We start from the raw sequence: 17,564 nt of genomic DNA on the forward strand, positions 1-17,564 counted from the left end.
GCACCTCATCCGCCAAACGCACTTATGTCAATTTCAGCATTTGAATGGGGCGGAGGGCCGAGCCAGCATCTAACAGCATTGTAGTTTTATTTAAAGCGTGACTCTAGCCACATACTCAGCGGCGGCAGTCTGTTAGGTAAAACCATTCATTACTTCTGGATCGGAAACCGTTTGGAGGGTAGCAATTGCTTTACCGCATTCTGCCAATCTGATCTCAGCAGAAACATTGCCGCATTCGATGATCACCTTTTTTAATTAATAGCAGTTGCCTGGCAGTCCTGCTGAGCTCTTTGACTGCAGTAGTGGCTGAAACAAGCATGTGGATAATGCAGTCGCACTTCAGTCACGAACATCCGATCTGCATGCTTGTCTAGGGTCTGTGGCTGGCCAGACCAACCAACCATCCAATTCGATTACTACAATCAAATTGGATGAAAATTGGTGCTGCCAAGTGCATGCCCGACCGGCAAAGCGACCAATTTCGGGATGGGAATTGGCCGCACGGTCGATGGTGCATGCGGTAGGGTGTTGGGCCGAAGTTGGTTGAGTGCGCGGCGGTACGGTGGCCGATTTGCAAACACGTGACGACAAAACCCCCGCCGCTGCAATGTATAAATGTATGTAGTGTGTGCATTTATACATGACCTGTCTGGTGCCTCCACGCGGTTTCCATCCATCTCTCCGGGTTCAGCATACACACCGGCGGCGCAGAGAGTCTGACGTCAGCTGCTATGTGCCGCTTGCCCGGCGAGATGGACGGACACCATGCGGACAGGTAATGTATAAATGTGCCCCCCCATGTTTGCATTTATACATGACCTGTCTGGTGCCTCCACGCGGTTTCCATCCATCTCTCCGGGTTCAGCATACACACCGGCGGCGCAGAGAGTCTGACGTCAGCTGCTATGTGCCGCTTGCCCGGCGAGATGGACGGACACCATGCGGACAGGTAATGTATAAATGTGCCCCCCCATGTTTGCATTTATACATGACCTGTCTGGTGCCTCCACGCGGTTTCCATCCATCTCTCCGGGTTCAGCATACACACCGGCGGCGCAGAGAGTCTGACGTCAGCTGCTATGTGCCGCTTGCCCGGCGAGATGGACGGACACCATGCGGACAGGTAATGTATAAATGTGCCCCCCCCATGTTTGCATTTATACATGACCTGTCTGGTGCCTCCACGCGGTTTCCATCCATCTCTCCGGGTTCAGCATACACACCGGCGGCGCAGAGAGTCTGACGTCAGCTGCTATGTGCCACAGGTGCTATGTGCCGCTTACCCGGCGAGATGGACGGACACCATGCGGACAGGTAATGTATAAATGCATTACACTACACACATTTATACATTTTGGGGGCAGCGGCGGCTCAGCCGATTCCCTGATGATTTCATGCTGAAATGGGACGGGGACCGGCCGGTAGTGTATGGGCAGATTCGGCCAAGAGACCAATTTATCTCTAATCAGATTCGATTAGAGAGAGATCTGTCAGCTGGCCATACACTACAGGCCACTATTACCTGTACACACGCCGCCATGACGTCACACACGTGCCAGCAGCCTATATAGGGCTAATGGAAGAGCAGCAGCGAGAAGACGGACGGAGCAATGTGTGTGTGTGTGTGTGTGTACACACACACACACACACACACACACACACACACACACACACACACACACACACACACACACACACACACACACACACACACACACACACACACACACACACACACACACACACACACACACACACACACACACACACACACACACACACACACACACACACACACACACACACACACACACATTTATACTCTGGGGGAACAGCGCTGGGGGTTTCGTCGTGTCCATCGCTCATCCCGTTATTGCTCGCCGCTACCGCCGCCCACCCGATTGACCACGATGGCTCGACGTCTTGTCGCATGTCCAATTGATACAAGCGACCAATATCATCCTGAAATTGGTCGCATAGTCGATTGGGCATGCACCGATTTTTCATCTGATTCAATAATTATCTAAACGGATGTTTGATTGGCCGCCAAGTCTACCAATGTATGGCCACCTTTAGAGGCAGAGGATCAGCAGGCCAGCCAGGCAATGTGCATTGTTTAAAAGAAAATAAAGTACAGAGGGTTGAGGAAGAAGGCAGGAATGTATTGCAATGGCTGCTGGAGTTCTTTGGAACGCCGACACGTTGATGTTCCGGGATGTTCCAAATAAAACGATCCCTTGTGGTTGTATCAGTTCTTGTAAATGATCTTCCCATATTGGCTCTCTGTCAGTGGTGTAGCTAAGGAGCTGTGGGCCCCGATGCAAGTTTTACAATGGGGCCCCCCAAGCACTCTATACATAACAATTTGATACGGCGCACCAAAACCTGCCAATGGTAACTACAGTGTCAGAGGTGCAAGAAGGGGATGGGGATCAGCTTGTTAATGATTACCACTATTCAAAGCATCTATAGAAGTGATTATTATGAGCACAGGACCAATAGAGAGCTAATACTGAAGCTGAGGGAGGGCTCTTTGGGGCCCCTCTGGCCCAAGGGCCCCGATGCGGTGGCTACCTCTGCAACCACTTATTGCTACGCCCCTGCTCTCCTTTGCCTATAATTGAAAAGCGTATTTCTTCTATAGCGTATCGTGAAGTTGAGTTATAATGGACTTTGGTAAGCTTTTTTCACCCTGAACTCTTGCATAGGACAGAAGAAAATCCTAGAGTAATGTACCCTGTATGTACTTAGAGAGTTTAGCCCAGTGTTTCTCACACCTGTCCTCGTGCCTCCCCAGTGCTGCATGATATGCAGGCAACCTCCGCTATGCACAAGTGGGGTAATTAGTGTCTCCGCTACATGGAATCCACTTATCTGAGACACTAATCACACCACCTGTGCATAGGTGAGGTCGCTGCACAACCTGCACTGTTGGGGAGTCACGAGGACAGGTTTGAGAAACATTTGTTTAGCCTGTCTAATTCCAACCTCCTCCCCCCCCCCCCCCCCCCCCCAATATGTGACTAAAAATAACTGTAATTCGAGCTCTCAGCGGGGTTACCTGGCTGCCTTGACATAACAGCTAATTTTTAAACACAGGTTGTTAACCTGATGGCTGCTTCCATGAAAGCAGGAAGTAGACACACTGCATATTTATTGCAGGATTTGCATCAGCTGTAACAAAGAATTTTTTCCTTTAAAGGGTATTATGCTGTTGCTTATCTTTTAGAGCCGAGAGGACGTTCTGAATTGAGGTCCACTTTAACAGTGACAAGCGGCTTGAGTCAGGCACCTTGGGGTGTTTAAAGGGCATTTTAACCCGTTATTAATTGCACATGTTTTTCCTCTGTGATGCTCTGTCCAATGAGCACGCCTCCAAGGGTTAATCATGGGAAAGTTTTTTTTATTTTTTAAATTTTGGGTGTATGCCCCTCCCACTCCCCTTCCCATCCCCACAAACCACACTCTGGACAGTCATATGCAAAGCATCTCTGGGAGGCAGTGGTTTGGTAGCGTGGGAGGGCCCCCCCAACAAAAATCTCTTCCCCCTCCTCTCCTCAGCAGCAGCCCAGACCTGTTTTCTATCAGAGGCAAATTGCTTGCAGTGTGTTTTCCCTTCTGCCGTTCCTTCGGTTCTCTGAAACACAGCTGACCAGAATAGTGGTGGGGAGCTGAAAAAAAAATCTATCATTTTGCAATTGCGCGCTGCAATATTAGATAACTCCTCGGCTGCCAAAACCCCAGCAAGGGCGCAGTGCAAGGATGTGCGCTGCAGGGGAGGCTCCGGCGTGGAGGGGGTTACGCCATCCGCAATTTCACGACTCCGCTCCCAGGAGTGCGCCGCCATATGATCTCACAATAATTTTTTTTTCTGGATTTTACGATGCATGTAACGGTTTCCTTTGCTGTGTTTTTCCTGTGAAGGGGCTGCTTCTGGGCTGGCAGGTCCCTCTTTCTGCCTCTCGTTACTGGAGATACTGACTGGCCCCTCATGGTCCAAGTCATCATTCCTGAGGAAGGAGAGTCGCTGGGAGAGCTGAGCTTTATATAAACGGGCGCATCATGTACTTGTGGGGTAAGTGCCTGGGCTGGGGGACCCCCTGCCGCTCTCTTCTCGGATTAGATTGCAAGCTCTGTGTCACAACTGGGCTTGGAGACCCCCTATCACTCACTCTTCGGATTAGATTGCAAGCTGCGTGGCACAGCCGGGCTGGGACCTCCTGCCGCTCTGTTCTCACATTAGATTGCAAGCTGCGTGGCACAGCCGGACTGGGACCTCCTGCCGCTCTGTTCTCACATTAGATTGCAAGCTGCGTGGCACAGCCGGGCTGGGACCTCCTGACACTCTCTTCTTGCATTAGATTGCAAGCTCTGTGGCACCGCTGGGCTTGGAGACCCCCTATCACTCCTCGGATTAGATTGCAAGCTGCATGGCACAGCCGGGCTGGGGGACTCCTTGCCGCTCTTCTTGGATTAGATTGCAAGCTGTGTGGCACAGCCGGGCTGGGACCCTCTGTCGCTCGCTCCACAGATTGGATTGCAAGCTGTGTGGCACAGCCGGGCTGGGACCAACCGTCACTCACTCCTCAAATTAGATTGCAAGCTGCATGGCACAGCCCGGCTGGGGGACCCCATTTCACGCCCTTCTTGGATTAGATTGCAAGCTCTGTGGCGCAGCTGGACTTTCCAGTGCCTGGATCTGGTAATCTTGGTCCCAGAAGAATCCCTTGGTTGTGAATTTGTCTGACCTACATATCATATTTTTCTCAGATGCGATTATTCAATAAGATTTGCGAGATCACAAGTAATCGATTGTTCCTGTAAATGGGATGATTAGCGCGCTCTCTCTCTCTGATACCATCATAAAATCCAACCTTCCAATCGACAAGATTCTCTATTCCAAGCTTCCATGGAATTGTTCCACGTCAATCTTCTACACGTATTGCACGTGGTCTTCTGTACATTTCGATCGTAAAAATCGGATTGCATCTGAGGAAAATGTTGTAGCGTTAATGGACTCATCATAGTTTTGGGGGGGTGTAGGTATGTGGATAACTCTACATTGGATACTGTAGTATGAGATTTGTCCCTTTTAAGTGTTTTTTGGGGAATCCATTTTTGGAAAGTTGGTCCGTTAAGATTTTTTTTTATTATTTAGAACATTTTCTATATGTCAGTCTGAGGTCATTCCATTCCACAGTGTTCCTAGCTGAACCTGGCAGTTGGGTCCCATTTTAACACATGGAATGGTCAAAGTAAAGTGCAGAGTTAGGTCTGTAACATATTCTGTTCTATCAAGGAGGAATATCGCTTTAAATGTTAGCAGTTGCATTTTTAAAAGACATCCTAGGTGAAAAAAATTGTTGAGAATCAATTATATCTACCCTCCTGCTCCTAAAAATTACTTTTTTTAGTTATTCCGCAGTTTTATTTTATATTTAAATCTATTTTTTTTAAGTTTTTACTGTTTCATGGCCTCTTCTCAATGACACATTCATTAAAGTATTCCAGAGGTAAAATCTATTAAATATTGCCTATTTTTATCTCTTTTCTGCTCCCAGAAGCAGTTTTCTGCCAGGAAAGTGTTTTATGGCTGCAGTTCCTTATCAGTGAGGGTTAAGCTATACTCCGACCCAGTCCAGACCCAGACAAAAACTGTCACTTGCATACCTCATTTTTAACCCTTTCAAACAGAGAAAGTAAAAAAGGAACTGGCCTAGTTATTTGTGTGCTAGGCGCTGTACATACACATGTCTGTCTCATCATGTCACATGGGGTGTCCTTTAATCCAGTCTAATAAAATACTTCCAGGTAGTGTGAGAGTTTACCTATACAATCTGTTCATAGTATTCAAATCTCCCTCCTACTACACGGAGGTGGTAATGTTAGTAATTGAATGGGCAATCAAAATTGGATGTGTATATGCTCCATAACTTGTTGACCCCCTCCGCTCTACAGAACATTCCGAAGCCGGGGGCCGAATGTTTTCAACATGGAAAATCCCTTTAAGCCCGGCCTAACCTAAGCTGAGGGCCTGGCAGCGATACAGCGAGCGTGAAGTCTGCCATGGCTCTGACACCTGGCGCTGCACATCTGGAATCCGCTCGCTGGTCAGGTGACAGGCGCAGCTGCGGGGGAACCGAGAGCTTCCTGCTGCATGGGAGAGTTTAACAGCGCCCTGAGGGCTGGGAGGGGAGATGTGATCACACACCCTGCCCCAGATTCAGCCATTGCATAGGATTCCCATCAGCCCCTCTCTGCCTTCCTTCTGAGTTACACGCTGCTGACCTCCCCCGTCCTTTCCACCCTGCGCTGCATCGCTTGTCATTCACTGCCCGACATTGGCCGCAATCTGTATAAAGGTGCCCATTAACTGTACAATGTTTTCCTTATGCTGGGAATACACGGCTCGTTTTATAGCGGATTAGATGGTTCGGTAGATAATTTCCGACATGTCCGATCTCCCTTCCGATTCTTTCACCGCTCGTTTTCTGATAGAAGTGAATGGAAAAAGATAAGAAATGCGAGCGGAAGATAAGAGAACCGACTGCAGAACCGAGCGGCAAAAAGCAGGGCTGTGGAGTCAGTCGGAGCAATTTTGGGTACCCGGAGTCTGAGTCGGTGATTTCAGAAACTGAGGAGTCGGGAGTCGGAGTCGGGTGATTCTTGTACAAAATCCACAGCCCTGGTAAGTATTAGACTAAGGAGTCTGAGTCGAGTAGTTGGAGTCGGAGCCATTTTGGGTACCCGGAGTCGGAGTTGGAGTCGGTGGTTTCATAAACCGAGGAGTCTGAGTCGGAGTTGGAGTCTGGAGATTTTTGTACCGACTCCACAGCCCTGGCAAAAATGACCGAGAGCAGAAATGAACCGTGTATCCCCAGCATAAGATGAGATCGTTCAATCAAGTTTGCTGGATCGTACGGAATAGGAAGGTAATCATCGATTTGTTCTCTTAAAGTGGACCTGATCTCGGAACCTCCTCTCTGCTCTAAAAGATGAGCAACAGCATAATAACCTTTAAAGGGAACCTAAACTGAGGATATGGGTTTTTCCTTTTAAAATACCACCACTTGCCTGACTCTTCTGCTGATCCTGTGTCTCTAATACTTTTTAGCCACAGCCCCTGAACAAGCATGCAGATCAGGTGCTCTGACTGAAGTCAGACTGGATTAGCTGCATGCTTGTTTCAGGTGTGTGATTCAGCCACTACTGCAGCCAAAGATCCGCAGGACTGCCAGCAACTGGTATTATTTAACAGGAGACATCCATATCCCTCTCAGTGAAGGTTCCCTTTAAGGGAAAACCTTTCTTTGTTACAGCTGATATAAATCCTGCAATAAATCTGCAGTCTGTCTCCTTCCTGCTTTCATGGAAGCAGACAAAGGGTTTACATCCTATGTTTACAAATTAGCTGCTCTGCCACGGCAGAGGATATTCCTGAGCGGACACAGCTGAGAGATCAAATTACAACCTGTGATTAGTCACAGATGAGGTGTATTAGACTAGCTAACCTCTCTAAATACACACAGGGTGCATTTTTCTGTTTTCCTTCTGTCCTGTGCAAGAGTTCAGGTCTTCTTTAAACAAGTCAATTAGGGCACTTTCTCTCTTCAGATACGATTGTCCAACATTCCAATCAACAAAATTCTGTATTCCAATCGACCAATCGCTTCATGTACTGCGTGGGTTTTCTGTACAACTGGATGGTAAAAACATGACCGAACAATCGCATCTGAGAAAATATTGTACAATTCATTGGTACCTCTAAGGTGTAAATGTTTTGAGTTGATGCTAATTTTATGTTCATTTTGGGGAAATTGATGCAGCTTTGAGATGTGGGTCACATTTGGGCTGCATACACACTTCCAATTTTGATCATTGTTTGGCCAATTGTTTTACCAACCTCCGTTGTAGTATGAGAGCTTACCTACCATCGGTCAATCAGAATTGGATGTGTGTAGGCACCCTTAGTAAGTGAATCTATGAGTAGGTTGAGTCGCTGATCTCTCCGTCTCTCTCTGTCTTACAGCCAGCACCGGTTTGATGGCAAACTCCTCCCCCTCCTTTATGGGCAGTTTTCTGAGCGGCAGCTTGGGCTCCCCTGCGGCATCCGCCCACCCAGCAGGGGCATCATCCTCCCCATCCGAATCCTCCTACAGGGGGCCCCACGGGGCCAGTGCTTCTCAGATCTGGTTCTCGCACCATGAAGGTAAGTCTCCTTCTGCTTTATTGCACCTGCTGTTCATTCTGATAGATGTATATCACTTCATAATAATGTTCCGTGTGTCCAGTGGTTGGCCGGGTCATGTTGGGGGTGTAATAGAATTGTATTACGGGCCTGTTCAGTGGTCGGGTCATGTTGGGGGTGTAATAGAATTGTATTTTGGGCCTGTCCAGTGGTCGGGTCATGTAGGGAGTGTAATAGAATTGTATTATGGGCCTGTCCAGTGGTTGGGTCATGTAGGGCGTGTAATAGAATTGTATTATGGTCCTGTTCAGTGGTTGGCCGGGTCATGTTGGGAGTGTAATAGAATTGTATTATGGTCCTGTCCAGTGGTCGGGTCATGTTGGGAGTGTAATAGAATTGTATTATGGTCCTGTCCAGTGGTCGGGTCATGTTGGGAGTGTAATAGAATTGTATTATGGGCCTGTCCAGTGGTGGGGTTATGTTGGGAGTGTAAATGAAATGTATTATGGTCCTGTCCAGTGGTCGGGTCATGTAGGGAGTGTAATAGAATTGTATTACGGGCCTGTTCAGTGGTCGGGTCATGTTGGGAGTGTAATAGAATTGTATTATGGTCCTGTCCAGTGGTCGGGTCATGTTGGGAGTGTAATAGAATTGTATTATGGGCCTGTCCAGTGGTCGGGTCATGTTGGGAGTGTAATAGAATTGTATTATGGGCCTGTCCAGTGGCCGGGTCATGTTGGGAGTGTAATAGAATTGTATTACGGGCCTGTTCAGTGGTCGGGTCATGTTGGGAGTGTAATAGAATTGTATTATGGGCCTATCCAGTGGTCGGGTCATGTTGGGAGTGTAATAGAATTGTATTATGGTCCTGTCCAGTGGTCTGGTCATGTTGGGAGTGTAATAGAATTGTATTATGGGCCTGTCCAGTGGTTGGGTCATGTAGCGAGTGTAATAGAATTGTATTTTGGGCCTGTCCAGTGGTCGGGTCATGTAGGGAGTGTAATAGAATTGTATTATGGGCCTGTCCAGTGGTCGGGTCATGTTGGGAGTGTAATAGAATTGTATTATCGTCCTGGCCAGTGGTTGGGTCATGTTGGGAGTGTAATAGAATTGTATTATGGGCCTGTCCAGTGGTGGGGTCATGTTGGCAGTGTAATGGAATTATATTATGGGCCTGTCCAGTGGCCGGGTCATGTTGGGAGTGTAATAGAATTGTATTATGGGCCTGTCCAGTGGTGGGGTCATGTTGGCAGTGTAATGGAATTATATTATGGGCCTGTCCAGTGGCCGGGTCATGTTGGGAGTGTAATAGAATTGTATTATGGGCCTGTCCAGTGGTCGGGTCATGTTGGGAGTGTAATAGAATTGTATTATGGGCCTGTCCAGTGGTCGGGTCATGTTGGGAGTGTAATAGAATTGTATTATGGGCCTGTCCAGTGGCCGGGTCATGTTGGGAGTGTAATAGAATTGTATTATGGGCCTGACCAGTGGTTGGCCGGGTCATGTTGGGGGAATAATGTTCTGTTTATAGTGTGTAATAGAATATTATGGTCCTGGCCAGTGGTTGGGTCATGTTTAAGTGTTTTCCGCATGGGGTATTATAGAAGTCTGGTGTAATTTCCAGTCCTCTGGTCACGTTGGCCATGCTGTCTTCTGCATCTCTACAGACTCTAACAGAACCATCCTATGATCACACTTGATGCTCCGATGCTCTCTGATGCCTTCTCATAAACCTCTAGAGTAATGGTTTAGTGAATGAACGTCTCCCCTCCTGTGCGTTGGTAATATGGACGCCTCGTGTCCGGGACGCCACGCAGCAGCTGGGAGCGTTCCTTCATCATCTCCTTGTCACCTCTTTTGTGTGGAATTTCAACAATAAGGCTTGTCTAAACTCCTGCCCTCGGCCGCCCTCATCCCCTCTCCATCAGAACCTGCTCTGCCGCATTGTCTCCGCAGGACACCTGCTGGCGGCCCCGCCCTGTCACCCACAGCGCCGTCACGAGATAACCCCTGACCTCAGCTCAGTGTCACCTCTCTGCCTTGTAATAATAGTCATAGCTCTATTAATCTTTCCTAAGTTCAGGGAGATTATAGAAGAACTGCAAGTCATTGGCGGCTTTTTTTCTAAAATTTGTGTCTCCGTTCTCTGACGAAATCTGAGACTCCATTTAAGCAATTAAAACTTCCAATTGCCACTTTAGGGAAATGACGATGTAGGCAAAACAAGCACTGAACACCAAAATCAGATTCCCCTTTAAAGGGAACCTGAGGTGAGGGGAATATGGAGGCTGCCATATTGACTTCCTTTTTAAACAATACCAGTTGCCTGGCAGTCCTCCTGATCCTATGTCTGCAATGCTTTTAGCCATAAACCCTGAACAAGCATACAACCGATCAGGTACTCTGACTAGCTATATGGATTAGCCATATGCTTGTTCCAGGGTTTTGACTTCTGCACTACTTATGCTAGAAGATAAAGAGGGCTGCCAGGCATTGTTAACAAGGAAATAAATATGGCAGCCTTCATATCCCTCTCACCTTGGGTATCCTTTAAATTGAATGGGAACCACATTTAAAAAAATGAGACAGATACTTACCCAAGGAGAGGGAAGGCTCTGGGTCCTATAGAGCTTTCCGGCTCCTCTCCTGGTCCCCTTATTCCAGTGCTAGCTCGCCCGGTAGCAGTATTTGACTAAATTAGTCAAATACTGCTTTATCCGGCCGAAGGAGGCTTCAGAAGTCTTCAGGGATCCCGAGGGCTCCTGAAGAAGGGCGGCCCTGTACTGCGCCTGCGCAAACACGCTTTCTTGCACGCCCACGCCTGTGCAGTATGGAGCCGCACATGTTCGGGAGGACACGGCTCCCGAAGACTTCCAAATACCCTTTCGGCGGGAGATTGAAATGGGGCGGAGCCAGCACAGGATAGGGAGCACCGAGAGAGGAGACGGAAGGCTCTATAACAACCCAGACTCTTCCCTCTCCTTAGTTAAGTGATGTCTTCATTTTTTTTAAAAATGCGGTTCCCATTCACTTTAAAAAAATATGGCGACCTTGAAAAGGTGGCCTGAATAAAATGAATAATAATAAAGTAGAGATCTTTCATCAAATCATCTTTACTCTAAATAGACCCATATGGGAACTAAATACTGTATAACTTGAGAGATTTTAAGGTGCACCTGCAAAAAAGAGGATAAAATCTAGAAAGGAGTGTAACTACATATAACACTTAGGCCTTTAAAATCAACTCAAAAAGTATTTATGGGAAAATCCATTGGACTGCTGATTCGTTTCATGAGCGTCCCCCAGGGGCGTAGCAATAGGGGGTGCAGAGGTAGCCACTGCATCAGGGCCCCGAAGGGCCCTCCCTCAACTACAGTATTAGCTCTCTATTGGTCCTGTGCTTATAATCACTTCTATAGATACTTTGAATACTAGTATCATTAACAAGCTGTTCCCCATCCCCCTTCTTGCGCCTCACTTTGGTGCACCGTATCAATTGTCATGTATAGAGTGCAGGGGGGCCCCATTGTAAAACTTGCATTGGGGCCCACAGTTCATTACCTACGCCACTGGCGTCCCCCCATCTCATCGGGTGAAAAGCACATACATACATTTCCCCATGAATGTGTGTTTGGTTATTTGTACGGGTGTAATTACTATAATTGCATTCCCTTTTCACATTTGAGATACATAATTATTGCAGGTTATTCTTCCTAGAATTTTGATAAAATTGTGCGCAAGGCAAGTTAATAGGTTTGGTCCCCAATTTTAGTCTTTTTGGCAACGGTCATGGGAGAATGGTCAATGGAGTTGGCAACTGGACCCCTTAAAACCTGCTGGGACCCCGGGCACCTGCCTAGCTTGCCTCATTGATGATCCTCTTTTGCTTCTCACACCTACAAATTGGTTGAAATTAGATTTGCCTTTAATTCTAATCAACGAGAATGTCGATTTCACAACAGGGTTCTCTCTCGAACCTGCCCAGATACAAATCTGCGCCTCCTGTACACCTGGAGGCTGTCCGTAACACAGTGACACACACACACACACACACACACACACACACACACACACACACACACACACACACACACACACACACACACACACACACACACACACACACACACACACACACACACACACACACACACACACACACACACACACACAGTGCAACCTAACCCCCCCACACAGACTCCGCCCGACTGCCCCAGGGGCTTAGGCTGGTCACCCTGACACACACAGCGCAACCTAACCCCCTGCATAGGCTCCGCCCGATCGCCACGGGGGGCTCAGGCTGGTCGTCCTGACACACACAGCGCAACCTAACCCCCTGCATAGGCTCCGCCTGACCGCCCCGGGGGGCCTAGGCTGGTTGCCCTGACACACAAAGCGCAACCTAACCCCCTGCATAGGCTCCGCCCAACTGCCCCTTGACACACACAGCGCAACCTAACCCCCTGCATAGGGCTCCGCCTGACCGCCCCGGGGAGCCCAAGCTGGTCATCTTCACACACTGCGCAACCTAACCCCCTGCATAGGCTCCGCCCAACTGCCCCGGGGGGCTTAGGCTGGTCGCCTTGACACACACAGCGCAACCTAACCCCCTGCATAGGGCTCCGCCTGACCGCCCCGGGGAGCCCAAGCTGGTCGTCTTCACACAATGGATGGTTTCTGCCAAAAGCGAAACGGACAATCAACACTCCGATGGTTATTAAACACACACACGAGATGTTGGCTGGGCCGGTCCTGCAGGTTCTCCTTCATTCATTCAGGACAAGAATCCCCAGCAAGGAGTGTAGCTGATCTCCCCATCAAAGCGTTCCGCGCGCCTGAAATCCACACTAGTGCCCGGGGCCTGGCGCGAGGCCAGCCATGATGAATTGTCTCACTTTTAGAATATGAGAGTCACCCGCCTGGGGAGCCGGGCATGACCGGAAAGATTATCTAATGCTGGAAACTTTTTTTTTTTTTTTTTTTTTTAGCTAATTCTGGCATTTTGTTTATATGGTACAATTGAAACAAAAGTCATCCTTCTTAGAAGGTATTTCTGATAATTCAGGTTGCAGTGAGCATATGTCATCTCCCACAATGCATCACTGCTGAATATGTAAATTAGCATTAGTTGTCCCTGTAAGCTAGCCACACCTCCAGAACCGCTGGAATGCAATGATGTGTCAGCTTGTTAATTGTATAGAGCCAAACTAATCCAACATGCCTACAGACTGTTTCTGATTGGTTGATCCTCTTCAGTGCATGGCAGGGATTAATGGCTCTATGTAGTAGGACTTGAAACACCGAGAGTTAGAGTATCCAGCAAGCTCATGGTGAACCAGAACTCCTAGGAGTGTGTAAGGGGCTACAAAGAACCAAAAAGCCCTCTTACTAAAATGTTAAGCAAAACAGAAGTTTGCCCACTTACACAGAAGGTATTTGCGATAATTCAGTTTGGAGTGAGCATGTCTCCCATGATGCATCACTGTTGAATATGCAGATTATCCTTTGTTGTCATTGTAAGTATTTGCATATTCAGCAGTGATGCATTGTGGGAGACCTCATATGCTGACTCCAACCTGAATTATCACAAATACCTTCTGTTAAGAGGGCAAACTTTTTGTTTTGCTTAACATTTTAATAAGCGGGCTTTTTGGTCTTTTAGCCCCTTATACACTCCTGGGAGTTCTGGCTCACCATGAGCTTGCTGGGTAGTCTGTAACGGTACAATTGAGTCGATGTAAAGGTGGCCACACACAATACAATAAAATGATCCCATTTTACGGCAATTCGATAAAGCTGATCGGATCTCCCCGAAAAAAATCGTTTGTTTTTGTTTTTTTTTCATTCGACTGAAAACCCAGATCGGATTTCCATTTTTTTCCCCTCAATTTTTATCAATCCAGAATACTGGAAATGTTTCTCCAATTTTTCTAAAGATTGTATGTGTGTGTTAGATTGTCAGTTTATTAATATGCACACCCTAGCAATTTTCTCAGCGTTTCTCAATCATTTTTTTATCATAATTGGGGAAACATTGAACATATATGTGTGTGGTACATTGGTCATATTTTTGAAATGTTACAATCGGTCAGAAATACTGATTGCCATCCTTGAATTGAACTGATATTTGAAAAATCGTATGGTGTGGCCACCTTAAGCCTGGCGGGGTGACGCTGTCCCGATCTGACCAGCGATCCAATCCGTATCTTTGGAAAGGAAAACGCCATGTATACTTGGACAACATAGATTTTGCATTCGTACTGATTTAATAAAAAATGATTTAACATGATTCTAGTTTGTTGTGCCAGACTTGGAGGAGCAGTCAGGCTGCTGCTCCATCTAGTGGTGATCTGTGTATAGAGCATTGGTGGACTCTACATGCTGCTTTCAGCGCTCAGGGGGTCGAGAGAGAAAGCCCTTTCCTCTTAATTTGCATGACTCCTCCCCCACCATCCTCTGAGTGGTGCATGCAGCTCTTCATTGGCCTTCTCACTCATCCTCGCTGCCTGAACATTAACTCCGCCCCCTAGTCTGCAAATCCCTCCCACAGGGCGCCTGGAGGAAGTATTTCTATTTCTATTAACTCCTCCAATTGGGTTGCTTCAGTCACATGACAAGATTTTAAAAGACAGGTTCTTGGCTGCTGAAGCCTCGTTTGACACAAACAGGTACCAGTTGGTCCTTTTGTATACTCATGATATGTTTAGATTTGTGTGTAAAGTTTACCGTAAGTCCTATACACAGTTTGCCGTGTTTTATTTACACCTTCCCATTGATCCCTCCTCAGACAACGTTAATAGTGATTGTTCGCTGGAATAAAATAATTGCCAAGTTTCCTTTTGCATACCCCAAATCACTGGCCACATGACCTGTGTGCCTGTTTCCAAAACCTTCTTCAGGTTAGGTCTACTGGGAATGTCCATGATGACCTGCTGCATCCGTGTGGGCGGCTCTTAAATTCTGAATGCTCCAGATTGGACGAGAGGGTAGATGAAGCCATCTCAGGCTCCTCCCTCCACTCAGGGGAGGGAGGAGCCTAACTGACGCTGCATATTGAAAGGGTTTTCTGACCTGCTCTTTCAGCTTCTATGCAAGCTGTGGTTTGGTGTCGGAGTATAGCATAAGAGATGTCTGCAGTGCTCTCCTGACAATTGCAGGATCTAATTAAAACAATGACCTGTAATAACAGGCTTTTAGATTTTGGCCTGGCCACGCTGACAGCTGTACGGTCTCGCTTCTGTGGCCGCAGGGGGTACACTTTGTTATTTACGTTCTGCCATGCCATACTGTTTAAGCGTTTTTCTGCCGTATGTTATTGCGCGACCCCCCCCAGCTCCAGCCTGTAAGGGAGTTGCGAGCAGGACGACGCAGTGGTCGGGAATTCCACAAAAGATGCGCAGCTTTCGTTTGTTCCGCTTTTTTTTTTCTTTTAGTTCTGCATTGTGTAACAGCTACTCGTGTCTGACCCGAGCGTATCGTGTCTTGTGTCTCCGTTCCCTTTGTGAGCAGCTTCCACAGACAATCCTCTCCTTCCCTGCTCTGAAAACGCAGCCTAAGGAGAGGGGGGGGGGGGGGGTGTAGCCTTGGAGTGTATTGAGCCAGTTGGCATATTTTCAGACTAGCAGCTGGGCATCATGCCAAGGCTCAGAGCCAATATCACCTCCAATCTCACTTTCTTTAACTCTGCATGCCTCTTTCTTCCGGAGACTGAACTAATTTGGGATGATTTCGGGGTGTGGCGTGAAAACAAAAATTACCCGTCAGCTTTTCTTAATTTTATGTCATTGATTTTCATTTTTTTCCCGACCGTGGTGTTTTTTTTTTCTTCCCCCCCGCCTGTTGCATACGGAAGTAGCGCCGGCTATGGACTAGGCAAAAGGGGTTAATAAGCACACACAGTAATTGAGCGGGACTCCCGGCGTTTAATGTTCCATGCTGCATAGCGGCGTTTTGTTGTGACATTTGTGTGTCTGCGCTCGCTGCTGTTACGTCAGAATTCATTCAGTCTCTGGGAACGCTGGGGAATGCCCCCCCCCTCCGCCGCAGAGTTCAGAGAGAAATAGACAGATAATACTAACTGTACACTTTTTAAAGTTTGGTTACCGATTGAGACGAGGATTCCCAACAGTCCCCCAAATGAGCAATGACTAAGTCAGTCGCAGTGGGCATTTTTTTGGGGGGAGGGGGGAGGAGGAGGGGGGGGGGGGGAGTGTCTGTTGCATGTTCATCTGTCAATCGAGTAATGGTAATATATTTATTTGAACTGCTCTTACAGTACATACCAGTACTTTGAAGATAGAAAAAGACAAAGCCCAAAATAGTGTAGTATGTTAGATGAAAAGGTACTCCTTAAAGGACAAATGAAGAGAGAGGTATATGGAGGCTGCCAAGTTTATTTCCTTCTAAGCAATACCAGTTTCCTGGCAGCCCTGCTGATCCTCTGCCTCTAATACTATTAGCCATAGCCCCTGAACAAGCATGCAGCAGATCAGGTGTTTCAGACTTGAAAGTCAGATCTGACAAGATTAGCTGCATGCTTGTTTCTGGTGTTCTTCAGATACTACTGCAGAGAAATAGACCAGCAGGGCTGCCAGGCAACTGGTATTGATTAAAAGGAAATAAATATGGCAGCCTCTGTATACCTCTTACTTCAGTTCCCCTTTAAGGTGCGTTACCACTGAGGCAGCCACTGTAAATGGGTAAAAGGTAAATGTAGGTTCGGAGACTAGACCCGACCCATGGGGGGTTTAAAGTTTTGCTTTCTGTAGAAGTTGCTCTCCTCCTAGGCTGTGGAGTTGGTACACAAATCATCCAACTCAGACTCCTCTGTTTAGGAAACCTCCAACTCCAGGTGCCCCAAATTACTCAGACTCCACAGCCCCGGGGGTAACACCCCTCCTGCACCAATGGTGGACAAGAGCTATTTGTTGGTTTTGAAGAGAGGTACCAAAAGACTAAAATAAAAACGAGTTAAAGGAGGGCGCTATTGGTGGACTTGCCTCCCTAGAAAGACTCGACCAGTCAATATACATTAGTAAAAATCCTTTAATTATAAAACCCCAAAGGTGCAACGCGTTTCATGGGCTATAACTCGCTTCATCGGATAATAAACAGAAGTAACTGTATATTGGTCCTTGGTCGGCAAAAGTGCCAGCCAGCGCTCGGTTTAGACCGCCTCATTCAGTCTATGGCCTTTATTCAACTTTTTCTCATAAGTTTTCTCCTAAGTGATCATTTCAAACTTTATTAAAAAAAAATGCCCTTCAAGCCAGTAGCAATCAGGACAATACTTTTTTATTTACTTTCAAATGCAGAGTGCTGAAAAGTTAATTTAAACAGACGATGAAAAATTCTCTCCTATGAGAAAACTTGGGAG

The 17,564-nt window shown here is 47.2% G+C and overlaps 1 protein-coding gene across 7 annotated transcripts in view; it reads left to right on the forward strand.

Annotated features, from left to right (window-relative positions):
- The window catches only part of BAHCC1 (BAH domain and coiled-coil containing 1), a 270,267-nt gene that overhangs the window by 144,211 nt on the left and 108,492 nt on the right, over positions 1–17,564 (forward strand). For 6 of the 7 annotated variants that reach the window (XM_068263185.1, XM_068263183.1, XM_068263189.1 and 3 more), the window contains exon 3: positions 8,030–8,209. In XM_068263185.1, coding sequence (XP_068119286.1) covers positions 8,030–8,209 — 180 coding nt within the window. Of the gene's footprint in view, positions 1–3,968; positions 4,076–8,029; positions 8,210–17,564 lie in introns of those variants that run through there. The other variant, XM_068263187.1, reaches the window with a different exon arrangement.

The sequence above is a fragment of the Hyperolius riggenbachi genome, chromosome 12 (genome assembly GCF_040937935.1).
Source record: "Hyperolius riggenbachi isolate aHypRig1 chromosome 12, aHypRig1.pri, whole genome shotgun sequence".
NCBI lineage: Eukaryota > Metazoa > Chordata > Amphibia > Anura > Hyperoliidae > Hyperolius > Hyperolius riggenbachi.